This window comes from Varanus komodoensis, unplaced genomic scaffold (assembly GCF_004798865.1).
Source record: "Varanus komodoensis strain SLA01 unplaced genomic scaffold, ASM479886v1 scaffold1, whole genome shotgun sequence".
Taxonomy (NCBI): Eukaryota; Metazoa; Chordata; class Lepidosauria; order Squamata; family Varanidae; genus Varanus; species Varanus komodoensis.
In genome coordinates this window covers 137268384-137287553 of record NW_025335268.1, presented here as the reverse complement: position 1 = coordinate 137287553, position 19170 = coordinate 137268384, and the positions used below count along the sequence as shown (strand labels likewise).

The 19170-nt window shown below is 38.0% G+C and overlaps 1 protein-coding gene across 9 annotated transcripts in view; it reads left to right on the top strand.

Annotated features, from left to right (window-relative positions):
- Positions 1-19170, top strand: part of CSDE1 (cold shock domain containing E1) — a 35277-nt gene that overhangs the window by 14190 nt on the left and 1917 nt on the right. For all 9 annotated transcript variants that reach the window (XM_044447748.1, XM_044447767.1, XM_044447757.1 and 6 more), the window contains 10 exons: positions 413-625; positions 3239-3379; positions 3464-3625; positions 5694-5801; positions 6432-6607; positions 8305-8417; positions 12301-12420; positions 12642-12820; positions 15337-15500; positions 18031-18163. In XM_044447748.1, coding sequence (XP_044303683.1) covers positions 413-625; positions 3239-3379; positions 3464-3625; positions 5694-5801; positions 6432-6607; positions 8305-8417; positions 12301-12420; positions 12642-12820; positions 15337-15500; positions 18031-18163 — 1509 coding nt within the window. The remainder of the gene's footprint in view (positions 1-412; positions 626-3238; positions 3380-3463; positions 3626-5693; positions 5802-6431; positions 6608-8304; positions 8418-12300; positions 12421-12641; positions 12821-15336; positions 15501-18030; positions 18164-19170) is intronic.

Sequence of the window (19170 nt, the reverse complement as noted above, 5' to 3'; positions counted from 1 at the left end):
CACAGTAATCACTACTGTAAGGGCAATACATAGCCAACATAAAAGGACCCTGGGAAGTACTACAATAAAGAGTCAGTAAATGCATGAGCGCTACTTACGCACTGCCAGTGAGTCAGATATTGCAGTTTCAGGGAAAAAGTATAGGGTAGGCTGCTCCAGTGTCTAAAATTGTCAGATATTTATATATAATACTGAGGTTATAAATGTTTGATTTTAAGTGACCTGGATAGCCTATAGCATTGAGCAAAGGGAAGAATTTGAGAATAAAAATAATAATGGAGAAAAGACTGGTTATGATTAGGGCTTATTGCAAAAGTGTTTTGGGAGTCAGTGAAAATGGATGCTAGTTTTACAGACTGTACAATTTAGAAAATCTCTGATCTGTCTCAACTTCCTTTCATACTGTGATCAGAATGACCCCTTACCTGGGCGTATAAAAGTTGACTTCGTGATTCCTAAAGAACTTCCATTTGGAGACAAAGATACAAAATCAAAAGTGACGTTGTTGGAAGGTGACCACGTTAGATTTAATATTTCAACTGATCGGCGTGACAAATTGGAACGAGCCACTAATATTGAAGTTCTTCCCAATACTTTCCAATTCACTAGTGAGGCTAGAGAAATGGTAAGTTATTAGGGCCTTGTGCAGATAGATAAGACATGAATGTGACTTATGTGTGATGATTGTATAGCCAGGTAGTTCTTGCATTGCTACTACTGTAACATGGTGCCAGAATCCTATCATGATGAAGACTGAGAATTGTAAATGTTCTGCATACTGCTGCTGTGGAGACAATGCTGTGCCTTAAGCAAAAAAGGTGTAGAGCTGCAGAGAGAAGCTGTAAGTTTATACGTTTATATTTCTATGGTGCATGGGAGATCTGCAACCAGAAGTTGCAATACAGACTATTAAACATTCCAGCCACTCTATACCATTCTCTGCCCCCATGCCTGAGACTATCCAGTCTTCTGGTCTATTTTGGGTTTTCTTTCCCCATTTCATGTTTTATGCCTCTGTCAACATTTTGTGCCATTGAGTTATCACTGGCTTTCACTCCCCCCATTTAAGGTTTTTTCCCTGAAGTTTTCTAAAAACTCTCACACCTTGAAGTTACCAAAGTCTGCCATTATCTCTGTCTTGTTCTCGAATTATAAAGAACCATAAGAAAACTTGAATTTGTATAGGTAGAAATGATAAATTGCTTAAGTGATAGATACATTTTCTACTTCAAAGTTTGTTTCTAATTTAATGATTCAAAATTTGATCTTTGGGAGAACATTTTTTTAAGTTAATCAGATGAGGGGTGGGTATAGATTCCTTGCATGGACTCAGTTGCCTTGCGGGAACCATGATTGTATGAATGCCTTCCAATGGGAAAATGATCTTGTGGCAGGAAGAATTACATGGGATAATCTAGTTATCTGTCCAATTTGCCCTTGTAAAGATCTGTGGGAAAGAGAGTTTCTTAGATTAACATAGACCTGTTTTAAAGGTAGGTGTGGAACAGTAATTCAATAGAATTTTTTCTATTCTTTTTTTCCTCTAAATCCATTTTTACGTCCCATATCACTATCATCAGAAAGTGGAATTCAGTTCATGGCCAGGGTCCAGAGGGTTTCTTTAGTAGAGCTCAAACATTTGCATGCATCCAGTGGGTTTTTTTTAATATTCTTTTACCAGTCTTCCTATGTCAGTCTTCCCATGTTGTGCCCTCCAGATATGTTGACTTAAATTCCCATGAGCCCCAGCAGGTATAGCCAGTGGTTAGTGAAAATGAGATTTGTGGTCTAAAACAGCTGAAGGAGAAGGTAGGATTATGTTACATCAAACTCCTTTTGAAATTTCTACACCTTAAATCTTTTCTTATGGTGCGAGTGGGTCATGCTTTGAGCAGCACATGTTTAGAGCCATTTTCAACAGGTAGAACTAGTTATATATTTCTTTGGAACCTCATCTGCAATACAAATTTGTTATGCATGACCTACTGTTGCAATAAATTTCATTCCTCTGAGATATTAGACTGAGAGATGGAGTGTGTTTAATGACAAAGTTTTGTAAGAAAGAGGTCTTTCATAATAAGAGTTAGCTACCTTGATTTAGGTCCAACTGCAGCTTAAGGTGTGTGCAGGATTTTTGCAGGGACTACTGTCTGGGTTAAAGAAGTTTTCTTTAAAGTCCTCCATAGATGCTTCTTTTTGCGGGGTGGGACAAATGACTACTGCAGATGTGTGGGCAGGAAGGTAAGTGGGGAAAAACTTGTTTATTAGTACCTTTTGTGGGCTGATAAGCATAACTGGGCTTATCTAACCTTGTGAATTATTCAGGACAGTTGCAAATCCCTGCTCCATTAATCTTTGGTATTGCCTGTTCTGTGCTTTATTTCTGCTTTGATTTCCGCACTTCCATCGTTGAAGCTTCAAATGGCTACTACACCTTTAACAGGGAGAGGCTGCTCAAGTTTTGCATATAGCTGATTCAACATAAGGACTTCATATGCAGCTTGAATGTTGTTATTACCTTACTAAGCTAAAAAATCTTTTTAAAGGCTAGAACAGAGCAGGATAAAATTCTGTAGATGTGATCAACTGTGTGTGTGTGGATGTTAAATTGGGAGCTGCTGTTCATAGTCAGGTGAGAGGCAAATAGAAACCCTGAGCTATATTCAGGAATATTGTTATGCTCTTTTGTGTTGCAATAGAACTTGTGCTTTCATTGGCATTGCAGACTTCATCCTGGGGGAGCACAAATCAGCAAAATTGTCCACCCATCTCCTTGCTTCATCCTTAAGATAACCCAGTACTCTTTATTTAGCAGTCAACATTACTGGAGAGTTAAAATTTCTGGAATTTTTGAAGCCTTGGAGAAGCCTTTGAGGGGGGTGAGAAAAATGGAAATTGAGGGGTGGGAAGAGGATAGTTTTTGGGGGGAAATAATAATTAGGTAGTAATATGAATATTTTAAACCTTGCATTTATAATTCTAAAGAACTATTTTATAACCCAAAGTTGTTGAATTTTTTGAGAGACTAAACACTAAGCCTTCGACTAAATGCTAGGGATTTTTCCTGAAACTTTCTGCCCCCTGCCCCACAACATTCAAGTGTCTAAATTTATTTCTCTTTGGAATTTATAAACTGCACCAATAGCCCTAAATAAATGTTACTTATTCTTTGCATTTGACACATATCAGTTACAGAGCCTTCGTTAGTTGTAATAATTGGCCTGTGTTTCATCCCTAGGGTGTAATTGCTGCAATGAGAGATGGCTTTGGTTTCATTAAATGTGTTGACAGAGATGCCCGCATGTTCTTTCACTTCAGTGAAATTCTAGATGGCAACCAACTCCACATTTCAGATGAAGTAGAGTTTACTGTGGTCCCTGTAAGTAAAACTTTAGTTTTACAGAATTTAGGCTACCAAGTTGATGCTGATTCAGTTAACAATTTAAGGACCTTCCTCTTCCAGGATATGCTGTCTGCTCAAAGAAATCATGCTATAAGGATTAAGAAACTTCCAAAAGGCACTGTTTCATTCCATACCCAGTCAGATCATCGTTTTGTGGGCACTATAGAAAAAGAAGCCACTTCTGCCAAATCCACTAGTCCAAGCAAAGGAGGAAAAGAGAAGGTAATATTATTGTTTTTTCCTCTTGTGAAAAATAATAATTTGCTGAAAATGTCATAGATAGATGTGACAGCATGCAGCTAAATAATACATTCCCTGTCTGAAGAAAAGTATCCATTCAGTACTTGTGTTTTATCTTCATGAACAGAATGAAGATAAAGTTTATTATTTTTGCATTTGTATGCCGCTCCCTACTCCAAATAGAGTCATGGGCCCCCATCCACAGTCAAATGCCAAAGTCTGTTGCATCTAGAATGTGCAAATTGTCAATTACCCAATTAGAGAAAAGGTCCAGCTGAGTCATGGAACCTTTCTTGGGATTTCAAATCGGGTTAAGTACTTGCAGGCATTTAGTTCCTGGAATAATGGTGAATCTATTCCCACGGCCAATATTTGTGCACAAAATTAAGCAGAAGTTCCCACTTTTTGTAAATGTCCCTCCAGTCACAGTGAATAAGCTATTTGCATTTAATAGCTTAGGTAATTTAACGTTTGCTGTCTGTGATCTTCTGGGATCCAGGATGCCTTCAAGTACACTTATAGAACAGTGCTAGTTTTAATTCAAAACAAAATAAAATTAGGTCACAATCCTATAGGTTCAGTCCTTGATGCAGAGGGAGGAAAGGAGTCTCGAGAGATCTCAAGATAGTTTGCACCCTAGATTCTCTAGTCTCTTCCCTTCCTCATCCATCCAAATGCTCTTTTGCCCTTGTTCTCAGTCCTGAAGAGGGAGCTGTTGAGGATGTTTTCCACACCTGCTATGATGGGGAGGGGGATTAGATCTTATTCCCAAATCCAGAATTGAAGTGTTCTCTCCAGTGGTGGAGCTGGAAATCCAAAATATTCTGTGGCCCCTCAGATGCTGTCTAGGGGTCATAGAATTGCTCTCTTCACCTAATGTCTTGTAATTAGCAGAATGGATAACTGAATATTGATATGAGAACTCCAACATTCAGACAGGAAGAGCATCCAGAACAGTGTGCTTAAAATAGTTTAAACATATAGCTTGAGTTGTCACATAAATATGTGCCTTCTGTAAGGTCATATTGATGAAGTGTCCTTCCTTTATTCATTTGCTAACTAATTATAACTCTTACCAGAGAATACTTAGAAGAATGCAACAGTGTGGTGTCCAGTTGCAGATTTACCTGAATTAATAATGTCACCTTGTTGTAGAGTTAGTGGTCTTGGCCTATAAGTCTTCATAACCCTTTTTTTTCCAATCTGGCAATTGTTCTTTATGGAGTGCTAGTTATACTTAATAGGCCAATAGCCAACAGAATTCTGAAAGTATTAAAACAGATAGCTGAGAGCTTCAGCTATTGGGGTGTGTGTGTAAATAAATTAATTCTGAGTCTCTCTTACAAAGACTTTACTAGTTCATGAGATTGAGGGTAGGCCAGTCATTTTAAAAAAGCCATTGTGCTAAGTCATTCCCAGCCTATGACTTGTCCAAGGACTCATACTTGTCCAACAAGATAATGTGTGTTACACTTCTGTGTTGCCTCAACTGTGTAGTTTCCCATGAACATTATATATGTACTTATATATGTGCTTTGAAACTGAATCTATTAGTAGAGATTTAGGTCCAGTAAAACCTTGTTTAACATTAAAAAGGATGCAGTTCAAAGGATGCAATCTTTCAGTTAAATATTTGGAATAAGAATATATCTTTTACAATAGACTTCTTCATTACCATATCAGTTTGGTTTAATTGGGTTTTAATAAAATCTGTTTTACAGAAACAGATTGCCAGTTACTTGGGAGATAATAGGTGTTCTGTGTGTGTGTGTGAGGGAGAGGGAGAGGGAATATATGTGCTTGAATTTCTGCAATAGTTATTCATACTCCTTAGAAATAAAGAAACTTGCTTTTAAAAGAGATGGTGTAAACTGGCCTATTGTAACTGAAAGATACCAAGAACTGTGATACTACTCAATTTATTTCTTGTCACTAAACAACTATATGCATGTTACCATGCCATATTTGTATTTACTGTTAAACTAGGATCAGTTAAATAAGTTGAATAGTTTCACTTTTTAGTCTGTTTTTCCTGCTCTCCACTTTTTAGGAAGCTGAAGAGGGAATAATTGCTTATGATGACTGCGGAGAGAAGCTGACCATTCCCTATCAAGCCAAGGATGTAGAAGGATCTACTTCTCCTCAAATAGGAGATAAGGCAATATAACTATGCATAGTGCTTGAAACATTTTCTTTCAGGTTATAGGAATATTGCTAGTTACCTTAGTCAGGGCTATTTTTGTTTCTCAGTTTTCATTATCCATATTATGATTATTAATTTTCAGAATGTGTACTCATTATTTTCTAAATATTGACAAACATGTATAGTGAGAATGGTGTGACATGTTTCTGTTGTTCAGCAGTTAAAATAATAGAGTTTATAGTCAATGTCAATATTTCATACAGTAAGATTTGTTTAAGGCTAGATTTTGGTAATATATTCAAAAGAATGAGACTCCAACAGAAAGGGGATTAGTTATTGTGAGAAATTGTTTGAATTAGTATAAAAATATCTCTTGCTTGGTAGATTCAAAGCTAGAAAAGCAGTTGGACTTATTTAGCTGTTAACCTAATAACTTTTTAATAGGATAGTAAAAGGGTTTTGATCTATTGAAAGTTGGGTAGCCTTAATGAGGGGACATTCAGAAGAATATATAAGACTGCCATTAACTATTCTCAATGCAGAGGACAAGCTATATGTATAGTTAACTACTTTCAAATTACTAATAGTCTCTAAAACCTTTAGAATAGATCCTGTTTTTATCACTCTTGTATGCTTTTCATGCAGGTTGAGTTTACAGTTTGTGAAGTTAAGAGAACAGGACTGCAAACAGCTACATCTGTCAGAATGCTTGGTAGAAACTACAGTTCAAAAAGGCTTTTGGGATATGTGGCAACTCTAAAGGATAACTTTGGTTTTATTGAAACAGCCAATCACGATAAGGAGATCTTCTTTCATTACAGGTACATGATTGTGCTAAAGGCTCTTATGCCAGACCATGTAGAGGCCAACTGAAGCAGTTTCTTTCTGATCAACACAGCTGTTCACTGGAGTCTCAACACAACTGCTGGGTGTTTCTGGTTGCTGCGGACAGTGATGCAGAGTTCACTGAAGCAGAATCTGTGGTTGAGCTCTTTTCCACATTTTAAGTGGAGCTGGCACCACCTGGAACATATTTGTCATTTTATGTAAATAATCCAGTGATTCTCAAAACAGTGTAGTCTTTATGTGTCCCTGACAAAAAATATTGCCTTCTCAAAATTCCTTTTTAAGGGTGACCAAGAGGGCAGGGTAAACTTAACAAAAGTGGTAAGAGTTTTTTTCCATTCTTAACAAATTGCTAGAGCACCTTTTCCCTGTACCTACAAAGTTACGGAGGCAGTCAAAAGTTGTGGAGGCAGGGGCAAATACATACCACGAGCCTGACCATCTGTCTAGTATACCATGGATTGTCAAAACAGCCAGCCCACTGTGGCTTACTGCCAGGATGGGTTAGTATCATGCAAAAACCCTCCTACTCTTATTGGATTTATGAGGTTGGCTCTTCATGAAATTGTCTAAGAATAATGTGGAGAAGTTGGTGTTTTTTAAGATGGTTTCTGTATGTGTGTGGTTTTAGAAGAGGACCAGTGACTCTTTCTAATGCCAGTGTTAGATCAGTGTCATGATTCCCAGATCTTTGCATACAACAGGTGTCTGGATGTAAACAATGGCAAGTAAGGATCTCTGCATATCCTGCTGTATGAGGATATGTAGAACAGACGGTATGAGTTGGGTCTCTGGAAAGTACAGTAAGATATTGAGCTTAGACTTCTCCTCTCCCACCCTCAGGAACAGACTGTCCACTAGCCTTAATGTGAAAGAAAATGGAAAGTGTTTTTTTCCTTCTGTATCATCTTATAATTCTAAGAAGATGGAACATGAGCATTTTGTACCATACAAGTTCCTGTTAGTTCAGTTGGTATCAGAATTGCATGCTGTTGACTGTTAATACTATACAGGCTGAATTTCTGAGACAAAGATTATTCTTATAACAATAGCTTGTATCTATGGTCAGATAATGGAATAATAATTGCTCTGGGGCGCAGCTTGCAAGCAATGGATGTTAAGACCTCTAAGTCAGATCAAGGAACTGAAAATAATTCTTGAAAAAACAGAAAAGTTTTTAAGGCTTTCCTGTCTAAATCATACTTCAATAGGATGCAGCATTCCTTTATATAGACTTCAGAAGCAGTTAAATTTGCATGGCATTAGCAAAAATGCTAGTTAATATCACCTTTTCATAAGGGGTGACTCATACATTATGAGCTTGTCCTGATTTACACAAACTGCTAATGCAAATTGTTTATTCATGCGAATTGTCTTAATGCAGATAAAAATGCTAATAGAAAATTGAGATATCCAAATTTATTTAACAGGGTGTAACTATGAATGTGGCCTGAGGCTATTTCATAATATATAAATTGATTCCTCATTTAGTAAGTCAGTTGCTTACAGCAGCATGGTGGACTCTGTCCTAAAATGATATTTTAAAATAAATTCTCAATATTATTTTTATATTGGAAAGTATTTTGCTAAAATGTACTTTTCTTAACTGTTCACCTTAGTTGCATTCTTGGTCATGGATACATTCTCAACATTTCTTTATAACTGTTTGCAGTGAATTCTGTGGTGATATCGATAGCCTGGAACTTGGAGACATGGTTGAATACAGCTTATCAAAAGGCAAAGGAAACAAAGTCAGTGCAGAGAAAGTGAACAAGACACATGCAGGTGAAGCTACTTTTAGGTTGCTGTTCAAGCTGGAAGTGGTTTATTTTGTGGTGAAAATTGGGTAAATGTTTTCTTGTGATTCTTGATTTGCTAGTACATGTGACATCACGTATTAGCAGAACTAATAATACTGGGATCAGTGTTTCTGGAATGGCACTAGGGGAGCCCAAGTTCAAAAGTGCCTGGATTTGCAGTGGAGAAAACTGCAAATTTACTGTTTGCCAGATGAAACCTAGGTGCTACTATTAACAGCTCTCCACAAGTGCCCAAGCTGCATTTCACTGAGCCGCCTTTGTCAGCTTCTCACGGTGTTTTTCCCTTTCCTCTTTTCAGAGGTTGTGACTTCCAGCTGGAGACCCAGCATTTGCAGTCCCTGTTTTGACAATTGCTGACACCCCTTCAGAGTGCCTAAGCACCTTGTCCATCATTGCAAAACATTTTTTTTTTGCCAGCACACTTCTCTGTCAAAGCATGGGGAGCCCTGTCCCATATGGCAGCTGCCTGTCAAAACTCTGGTTCTTAAAAGAGGTGGCTAACACTTTCCATGTTCCCAGGCACTTAGAGGCTTGGGAGGGTGAGAGTGCTCTGGACACAAATGAATCAGAGATTGAGAAAGCGGGGGAGCAGTGGGGGAGAGAGATGAGGAGGAGCTTGCCTCAAGGGGGGGTTTGTGTATCCCACCAGCTTAACACACATCACTCACAGCTTTGGTTTGGATTAAAATTTACTTTTGACACCTATCAAATCAAGGGCAAGGGCAAGGAAGGCTGGAGCGCCTCTTGATCAATGCCGAGCATTGGCACCTGCTGCACTTGTGTGAAGCTTCCACTTTTCAACCTTCATAATTCTGCTGGTGTACAAAGGACCAAAATACAGAAAAAACAAGGTGCACAAATATTAGTGTATATTCCCCCAAATAGGCTTGTAAACACAGACAGCCCCTCCAATGTGGTACTTGAATCCTGCTGTAGTGTCCCCTGGGATGCCTGCAGTGTGACTGGATGGGTCAGAGGAGGTTAGCTGCCCATGATGAGCCAAATTCTCTGTCAAGCATGCTGCAGTTTGTTCACAAAACAACCAGCTTACCTTTGCATATTGCCAAGCTGGTTCTGTGTGATGTGTAAAATTGTCCGATCTGTTTTAAATATGTAGTCTGAAATGTAGTCCAGTGACTGTACTGGTTGTTGTCAGCATGTTGTTTATTTTACTTTATACCAAAATCCTTATAAAGGTATAATGTTTGAAAATCAACAAAGAAATCAAGGTATTAGGAATTCCGTCAAACTGCATTTCCAGTTGGGTGGCTCTTTGTCTGATACACCTTTTTGTTCTCAGTGAAATGTATGTATAAATAGACTTGACTACAAAAGATACATGCATGTTTTAGTTGAGTGCTTCATAAAGGGAAAATATATCTTCAGTGCGGTCCTTTCTATGTCCAAGATGAATTCTTGTTGAGTGTATAGGACTTACTTCCATATACCTGTGCACAGCAGAATTGCCCAGCTCTGTTCCCTCCTGTTGTTTTAGACTACAACTCCTAGCATTCTTGACCATTGACCATGCACACTAGGGCTGATAGAATCTGATCAAAAAACCTGGACTGATGTTGGGGAAGGCTGGCATATAGGTTTGCAGTTTTTAGTGCCAAGTTCCGCAGTGACTGCAGGCCCCAGTAGTGCCAGTGAAGTCTTTCTCAGTGCCCACAAAACTTCAGTACTCTGCCTACTCACTGTGTTCCTCCCACTTCGGTAAAGAGCAATCTCAGTCTTGAACAGTACTTAAATGAGTAATGACAGGAGAAAGAGCGATGCTCTTCCCTCTCACAACTATGCATTTTTTTCCAACCTGAAACTGGCACCTGAGCAGAAAGAAAAGATAACATGATCTGAGGTGGAAGAACAGGATGACCTTGGTGGTATTTGGAATGAAGCAAATTAACTTGGAATGGGAAAAAAGAGTACGGGGGGGGGGGAGTTTCCCTTTTGTCTCTTCCTGCACCACATCCTTTCTCTCCCTTTGGGTCTGATCCCCCGCACCACCCCCTCAGTTTAGATATGTGTGCGTATACACATACTGAGAGAGAAGAACTCCAGTATGAACTGGTGTATTGTGAGCAGCAGTCATTTTGTGAATAGACACATCCCATAGCTGCTGTTTTCTGATGGCACTGATGATACATTGAAAATTCCAAATGTGTCCATAGGGAAAAACATCTGGGAAGTGCCTACTTTAATGACTGAAATAATGCAAAGACTGGAAAATTCAATATCTTTATATAAAACACCAGTATATTAACATGATCTAGCTAAAAAGTACAGATTTGTACAGGAAGACAGAATTTGAAAGTTGTGTTTTACAGTGGTTTTGTTAGCTTGTTCATGGCAAAAGTTCTTAGGGAATAAACACAGAAATCAGTAACATTTGAATAAAAATACATGCATTGATTGTATAATCATTGTATAAATTGATTAGTTTAATGTGTCTCCTACTGCTCTTTAATGGGAAAGTATTAACTAAGTATTAGTTAAACTAAATATATATAACAGTTTTTTAGGGTTCGGAGCAATTAACATATATTATTAGTAATAGTTACAACAACCCTGCAGAGTAGACTAGTGTTCTCAATTGCTAATGGGACTAAAACTGAGTGATGATAGCTTGAAGGTCACCTGTTATTTCAATGGATGTTCATTAATGTAGCTCCTCAGTAATGTTTGAATGAGTCATAAGCACAGCATGGTGAGGGTGTTCAAAGATAGGCTGGACATGCACATGGTGAGCATGTTGTGAGTGGAGCCAGGGATCAGACTAGATTGCCCGAGAGGCTCCTTCTGACTTACTCTGTTTCTGTGATATGGCTGTATTTTTTAAGATTTGTTCATAGAGATTAATTCAATTTTTCAGGGTAGATAAAAACTATATTTCAGTATTAACTATACAAAATAGTCATTCCATGATGCACAAATAATTAGCGGACTTTGTTCAAGGGATGGATATAGTTAACAAGAAAAATATTTAATACACTAGTGGCAAGCCCTTTTGATGTACTTGAATATAATTTTCTTGGAAGGCTTGAACATTTTCATTTAGGTAATTATTGTCTAGAGTATTGCTATAAATGTCCATATATGTAATGCTCTAAGAATTCACAAGTTAGATTATCTGAAGTAGAAACTTTAGAAATGAACATGTAATTCAGTGATACTGACTTGCCTTACTTTATTGTTCCTTAGAATTGTTAGGTATTGCTCTAAGAAGAATGACAATAAGCTTTCTACATACAGGACATAAATTTTGTCAAAGATTTTGGAAAGTTTTATTTAAATGAATAGCAACATGAAATGCAAAGAATGAAGAACAATATTGATAGTAGCAAAATAAAGAAGCAGCCAATATGGTATGGCAGAGTATTGGAATGGGGATGTGGAAGCTCTGGCTTCTAGTCCCTACTCAACCATGAAGTTCACTGGGTAATTTGAACCAAGTACTCATTCTCAGCCTAACCTATCTCTCAAGGTTGTTAGTGTGAGGATGAAATTAAAGTATGTAAGCCATCCTGGGAAAAGGGAAAAAGGGCAAGATAGAAATGCAGTTTAACTACAACAGCATTGACAACAGATGCTGCTTGAACTGTTGAAACCTTTCCTGTAACATCCCATACATAATATCTATTTTAAAATTACAAATTTTCAATATGTAGAAGTATTATGGACTGGATTGCTACCAGGATTCCAGGATTTTTTAGAACCTTGGAACTACTACTCATATCAGAACATTTTATGTTAAATGACTTAGACTGAAACAATGTAACTGCACTAAGCTCTATAAACTTCTCCCATTAAACTTTGTAATTTGTAATATGGTTGATCCTGGTTTTTAGTGAATAGCATCACGGATGAAGCTGATCCAACTGTTTACACGGGTAAAGTAACTCGCCCTCTCAGGAGTGTAGATCCCACTCAAACTGAATACCAGGGAATGATTGAAGTCATGGAGGATGGTGAGTAGTGTGGCTTAATTGTATTCATAGTATGTTGCTTCATTTTATTATGTGGTTGGGTGATTCTATGGATGACTTAGAGCTGTTGGACTTGCATTTTTACCTTGTTGGACAGTAAACTTGACACGCACACACACAAACACACCCTTAATGTTTAATTAGCACAAAAACTGTTAACTTGAGCTCTCTTAATGATAGCACACCTTTGTTCCCTTCCCTAGGAGAAATGAAAGGTGAGGTCTATCCTTTTGGAATTGTTGGCATGGCGAACAAAGGTGACTGTCTGCAGAAAGGGGAGACCGTGAAGTTCCAACTTTGTGTCCTTGGTCAGAATGGGCAAACAATGGCTTGTAACATTACTCCTTTCCGTAGAGCTACTGTGGAATGTGTGAAAGATCAGGTCAGTAGATGGCTTCTGAAATACAAGTTATATCTTTGATGGTTGTAAGAAATAAATTGCTGCTATATTTCAGACCACATCCCTGAAAGCACCACGTTTTGCTTAATTCTGCTTGAGTATTGGTAGGTCATGGGAAAAACAGAGAAGCCATATCGACTGCTGCTTAAAAAAGTAGAATTTCCCAATTTAATAATAGAATTGATGGAAAAGTTTCAGTCCATGCTTCAGATATGCTGTATCTGTAGTAGCATAGCAATGTCAGTTTAGGCCAAGTCTAGGTGAAGGTAAAATTGGTCTGCATTCTACAGTGCAAAATTCAAACATAAGGAATGAAACAGACTACATAAAATCAAGCATTCAAAAGGTAAAACATACATACAAATAGTACAAGTTATTAGTCAATATAATGTGTACAGAAATCGTGATGTATGTTAAGCACCAGCTTAGTGCAGTCAGTGTTGTGCATGAATACCTGTTCGGCTATCTCACATTGTATGTGTCCATACAGTCTGACTTTCTAAGAACAGAAAGCCTAAGGCATGGGTCCTCAAACTACGGCCCCTGAGCCGGATCTGGCCCACCTCAGGGCTTTTGGACTCGCTCGGAGAAAACCATCTCCAAGCGAGTCCAAAAGCCCTGAGCTGACCCAGGCATACTCAGTGGGAAGGTGGGTGGGTGTGATCGCGGGCGCTCTCGTGCAGGGAAGACTGGCACAATCGCGGTCTTGCTGGCGGGGAAATGGCCGTGATCGCGCCCGCCTTCCCCCCCACCCAGCACTATCTCAGACATTGTAGATATGTCCCTTGAATATGAACCTGCTCTTCCTCACCTCATCTTGGGCTTCTGCTGCAGACCAAGCGAGCAGAGCAAACCTTTTTTAACTTAAATTATTTTTAAAAAATTAATTAATTTTTAATCAATTTTAATTTTAATTTTTTAAATTTATTTTAATTTTAATTATGTTTTAATTTATTTTAATTAATTTTTAATGTGCAGTGTGCATAGGTATTCATTCATATTTTTTCAAACTATAGTCCTGGCCCCCAACAGTCGGAGGGACAGTCAACTGACCCCGTTTAAAAAGTTTGAGGACCCCTGTCTAAGGTCTATAGCACTGCACCCCAGGGAGATCACCCCTCCAGTTCTTATTGCTGTTGTTGACTTTCTGACAAATGAGTCTATAAGGCAGTGTAAACTCCTGATGAATTTTGATACTTGAAATAAATACACTTTGTTGGTAGACTTACAAGTTTAAGTGCCATGTGATGAATTAAACTGTTTGTATGCATACACAGATCTTTATGTGGATTAGAGGTTATAAACAAAGCTATATCTCATGTGGCTTGTCATTAATCGGATGAGGTATTTGACAAAACATCTGACAAAATAGGCCAGATACTGTGAAAGTAAGAAAGATTCTTAGCCTTTATTAGTTAATCTTAAAGTGCTGTCAAACAGTTTTTTCTGAATTATAAAGTATTAGCATGGCTTTCATTCATAAACATGCATGAAAGTGTTGATTTTGAACAGTCCAGTATTGCCTCTGACTGGCAGCAGTTCTCTAGGGTTCCATGCAGGGGTTTTTCCATGAAATGTAAGAAATTGAATGAAAGGAGCATTGATATGCAAGTTTGTAGGCTACCATTGAAGGGTGGCCCTTACTGACAAACACTGAATGCTTTCTTTTCAGATGGTTTCATTTCTTAGTTTATTCAGTCTTATCTTCTTTCATGGAACTCCAGTTTCCTATCCAGATGCTGATTAATCTGAATCCTTCCTAGCTTCAGCAACATTCCCACATCTTGCTTTTGTTTTGTTTTGTTTTGTACTTTAACAACTGTTGTACCTTTAATAATGAAAGGAAATTATAACTGTGCATGGCATTCTAGAACAAGGATAGGTAGAAAGTAGATCTGGATCTGCAGGTAGATTTCTGGGTGACTTATAGCTCACAAAGGATTTCTGACTCCCAGTTGTTTAATAAAAGGATTCCCTGCCATCACCCTAAATTATACTGTTGAAGTGAAGAAAACTTATAACTGGAAGTTGATTTTTCTTGGAAGAACTGTGACTGCTATTCATTTCTGGTGTACAAAATAGATTTTTTAATTCTGAGCCTGTCTTTTGCACCAGACTTCAAGTAGTGGGCCTCAAGAAACAATTGATTCTGCAAGCCTAAAGCCTGCTCACCTCCATTCTTGAACATCAGTTTTAAGGGGGTTATTTTCAGCTGGTTGTAAAAGAAAAGGTTGGAGTTATACATGTTGATGAGCTGGAGGTATGAAAGTGCCACCAGTCATGGGAAGCTGTGTTCCATATTCCTCCTTTTTAGCATATTCAACAGAGCTAGGAAGTTTTCCAAAACTTGAGGCCTATACATTGTGTGTTCTAATGTCAGGACAAGTTTTAATATTCTCTATTCCATGCTGTGCAATAAACAGTTTCAATCTTACCTATAGAAAAATTGGATTGTTTTAAGGTGCACTTGATAAGGTACATTTTTGTTCCTTTTTCAGTTTGGTTTCATAAACTATGAAGTAGGTGACAGCAAAAAGCTCTTTTTTCATGTGAAAGAAGTTCAGGATGGTGTGGAACTGCAAGCTGGTGATGAAGTAGAATTTTCAGTCATCCTCAATCAACGCACAGGGAAATGCAGTGCCTGTAATGTGTGGCGTGTTAGGTAAGGAATTGATATTACTTAACCACATAGTTGCTCTGGTTTATAGAAGAGAAATTAAGCATTTCTGATGTAATCCTTTACAGGGAAATGTCAGGTGTCTTTGAGATCGTTTAACTGGAATATGACACAAAGTCACTGATTAACAGATTATTGGAACTCTTCATCATTTGAGTTCTGCATGAACTTGAAATCTGGCCAGTAGCAGCATCAGTACATTGGCCTGCTGTTTTGTGTATGATTGAGAAAACCTTTGGTTTGAGCAGAATCAGTGCTAGGTTGAAAGTGACATGCAGGTCTCTACTGCCTGTAGTTAGGAACAGATTTTGCACATGGTCACGCAAAGAGAACATGTTCACTTTATAGCTATCATAGCTGTCTTTGATGTATATTATATACACAGTGTGTTTTCTATTTGCTGGCACCATGATGACAACAATAACATTCCTATATATCAAATGAGTAGTTCAGTATTTAGCAAGTCTGGGATATCATACTTGCTATCATCATATCCTATAAAATGAACATAGGTCGCCCTGCATCTGTCAAATTTGGCTGCAAACCATAGCCACCCACAGACAAGGTCAGTGTGACTGTGCTCAGTGACTTCCAAGACTTCTTGGAAAGCTGGGCATATCAGTTAAGGTAGAAGCAAACATATAAAAAGGAACCTGGCAAGAAGAGGTGGAGGAAATTAGCATGGAAAATTGGGGATAGAGGTACATTGCAACATTTTATTGCTTTTCTCTCCCACTTATTCCTTCTAATTTTGATCTTGGTTGTTAGGTGCTTCTCAGTTTGGAAGTGAAACATGACTTCATTCTCCCAAGATATGTAGAAATATATCAGTGTATAAATTAAAACATAGAAGAAATTTAAAAGCCTAGTGAAAACTAAGCATGTTCAGTGGCTTGCTGGAACTAAAAAATGCTTGTGGACATTTGAGCTTCAGCCCAGTCAAGGACAGTTTATACTATTATATATGTGGATAGATATTAAGAGTTAGGGCAGCAGTAAGGATTTCTTTAGTACCAGACAGCTATATCACTCTGTTACCCCCAAAGTGGTAGATGACATTTTGGGGTGGACTCAGCTCCTGATGACAGAGGGCTTTTCCTTGCAAAGGAAGGCAGGAGCAGTGGCTCTTCAGACGACTCCTCAGTAGAACTGGACATATATACTGAGGCATTTTGTTGTGGGTCCCCACTTGTTTAATTCTAGGTTTAAAAAAAGTGATACAGATCAAGACTTGTGATAACCTTTTTTGTGTGAGTGTTTTTTTCAGTCTGTCACATCTGTTGTCATTAATACTTTCAAGTTCTTTAAACTGACTTTTTAAATGAATTGCATTCTCTGTTATTCAGCATCTTTGTGCCTCCAAAATGTTTTAATATACTTTCTTGCATCCATTTGGGAGTACACTCTACATTTTGCCCATTTTCCATTTGAAAATACTGTGAGGAATCCTATACACAAGTGTTTTTAATCCTTATCCCAAATATTTTGCTCAGTCTTATTGGTGATTGCGAGATAGATTTCTTAATTGGGGTAGTATTTGTTTGATCAGACTCCCTTTGCTGGGTTCCTTTTTTCTACAGACTGTGTTTCAAAAACTTTTAAACTTTATAATACATATTTACTAAACATCTTAATTGCTTCAGTAGTTATTGTTTCTTTATGTTATGTCATTTCCCTAAATCTTGCCATTCTCCATGCTTTGGGGATCGGAAAAGCATATTCTGTTACATCCAAGTGTAAGAGAAGCAGATGGCCTCTTATGCAATGAGACTTTCCAATCTCCTCACCCTTCTTGCATGCCCACAGTTTTTCCAGGGGATAATATGACCACTGAAAAAGGAATGGAATGTGTTGTGTGCTAGAGTGGGTGTACAGAATATTAGAAATCAGGCAAAAGGGGCTTGCAATGAACAAACATCCTGCTCAGCATTTCACTGGGTAGAATGAGATGGGAAAGCCATGTTGCCAAGCAGCCTTTTCCCTGGGTTTCATTTGAATAAATCCCATTCCCTGCAAAATTCTAGTTTTAAAAAACTCTTCTGGGTTTGGTTTTTTTTATCTTTTCTTCCTCACACCGTAATGATAAATTTCTGAACATTGCATTTTCAGTGCAATTTGCACTGAAGACTCAGTGTTCCAGAATTCACCAAAACCATTGGGGGATGTAAGAAAGAGAAAAATGTAGACATTAAAATTAACAAAAAATAGAATTAGTTACACTTGCACTGAAGGTTGTTCTGTTACAATTGGTGGAACTGTTTCAAAATATGTATACAATTTTCCTTGCCACTGGAATGTACACTTAGACTTCTGTCTTAAGGATCTGACATCCAAACTATGTATTGTCATAGCAAGATTCTTCTTCCCCTTTAAAACTTAAATTCTAGGGGTGAGGTACTAACAGCTATGGTGAATGTTTTTCTGGTAAAACATACCTATGTGCTTGTGCACTCTCATGTTCAAGACATGTGCATTTACTGGGTCTTTTAGTGATCTTGTTGGTTTCTATTAATAGTGAAGGTGCTAAGGCCATAGCTGCTCCACGTCCTGATAGACTTGTTAATCGTTTAAAGAGCATTACTTTGGATGATGCCAATGCTCCTCGCCTAACTGTTCTTCGTCAGCCAAGGGGACCGGATAATTCAAAGGTATGTTGTAAGAGATTTGGCTATTGGGCACCTATGAAATAGGAGTGTGGCTACTGTTGCAGATTTAGATGCCAAATTAGTCTACCTTATTTACTGTCATAGTCTGTAATAAATGTCAGCCACCTGATCCTCAGTAACATGGTCTGACAGAACATCAGTTATCACAATTGAGAAGGAAGATTTAAGGGGTCATTGAAGGATCCTGTGAAAAAGTGGGTTTTGAGGAGGTATTTGAAGGAAGAGGGAGGTACAGCATATTTAGGGCAGAGTTTCCTGTGTAAGGGAGTATAAGGACAAATGTGGAGAATTGCATTCAAGCAAGTGTAAAGTGACCTTCATCAGCAGATATAATAGAGAGAAGGGCTAAAAGATAGACTTGACCTAGTTAACTGCTTTAAAAGCAAAGGCAAAGAATTTCTGTTGATCTCAGAAGATGATAGGAAGCCAGTGAAAAATAGTGTTGCATGTACCTGAACTAAGAGGGTTGATGAAATGAATGAATGAGATATGAGAGAGGAAAGCAAGGGAGGAAGATTGAAATTGTTTAAGCAGGAATGTGAGTTTTAGCTAAGAGGACAGCTGGAAGAACTTGTGAGAAACTGATGGAAACCCCACAAAGAGCACAACTTTCAGGTGTCTCATCTTGTCAGTGCTGCTGACTTCACAAAGTGACAGCTGAAACAGACAAGGAAATTGACCAGACCATCATAACTTATTTCACCTGCTGTACATGCTAGAGGGATTATCATAATTACTCTTAGAAACACAGTTTCCCATGTCATGTAAACCTGACCAAACTGGCTTGTTGGTATAGTACATATGCTATAGTACACATGAACTCATTTATTTATTTTATTTGGAAAATTTCTATGCCGCCCCATTCGCCGAAGCCTCAGGGCGGCTTACATATAAATCAATTAAAATACTATAAATTAACAATGTAAAACAAGTTAACAGTATAAAGTAAGTCACCCTGGCCAACGAATAAAATAAATAAATACCATTAA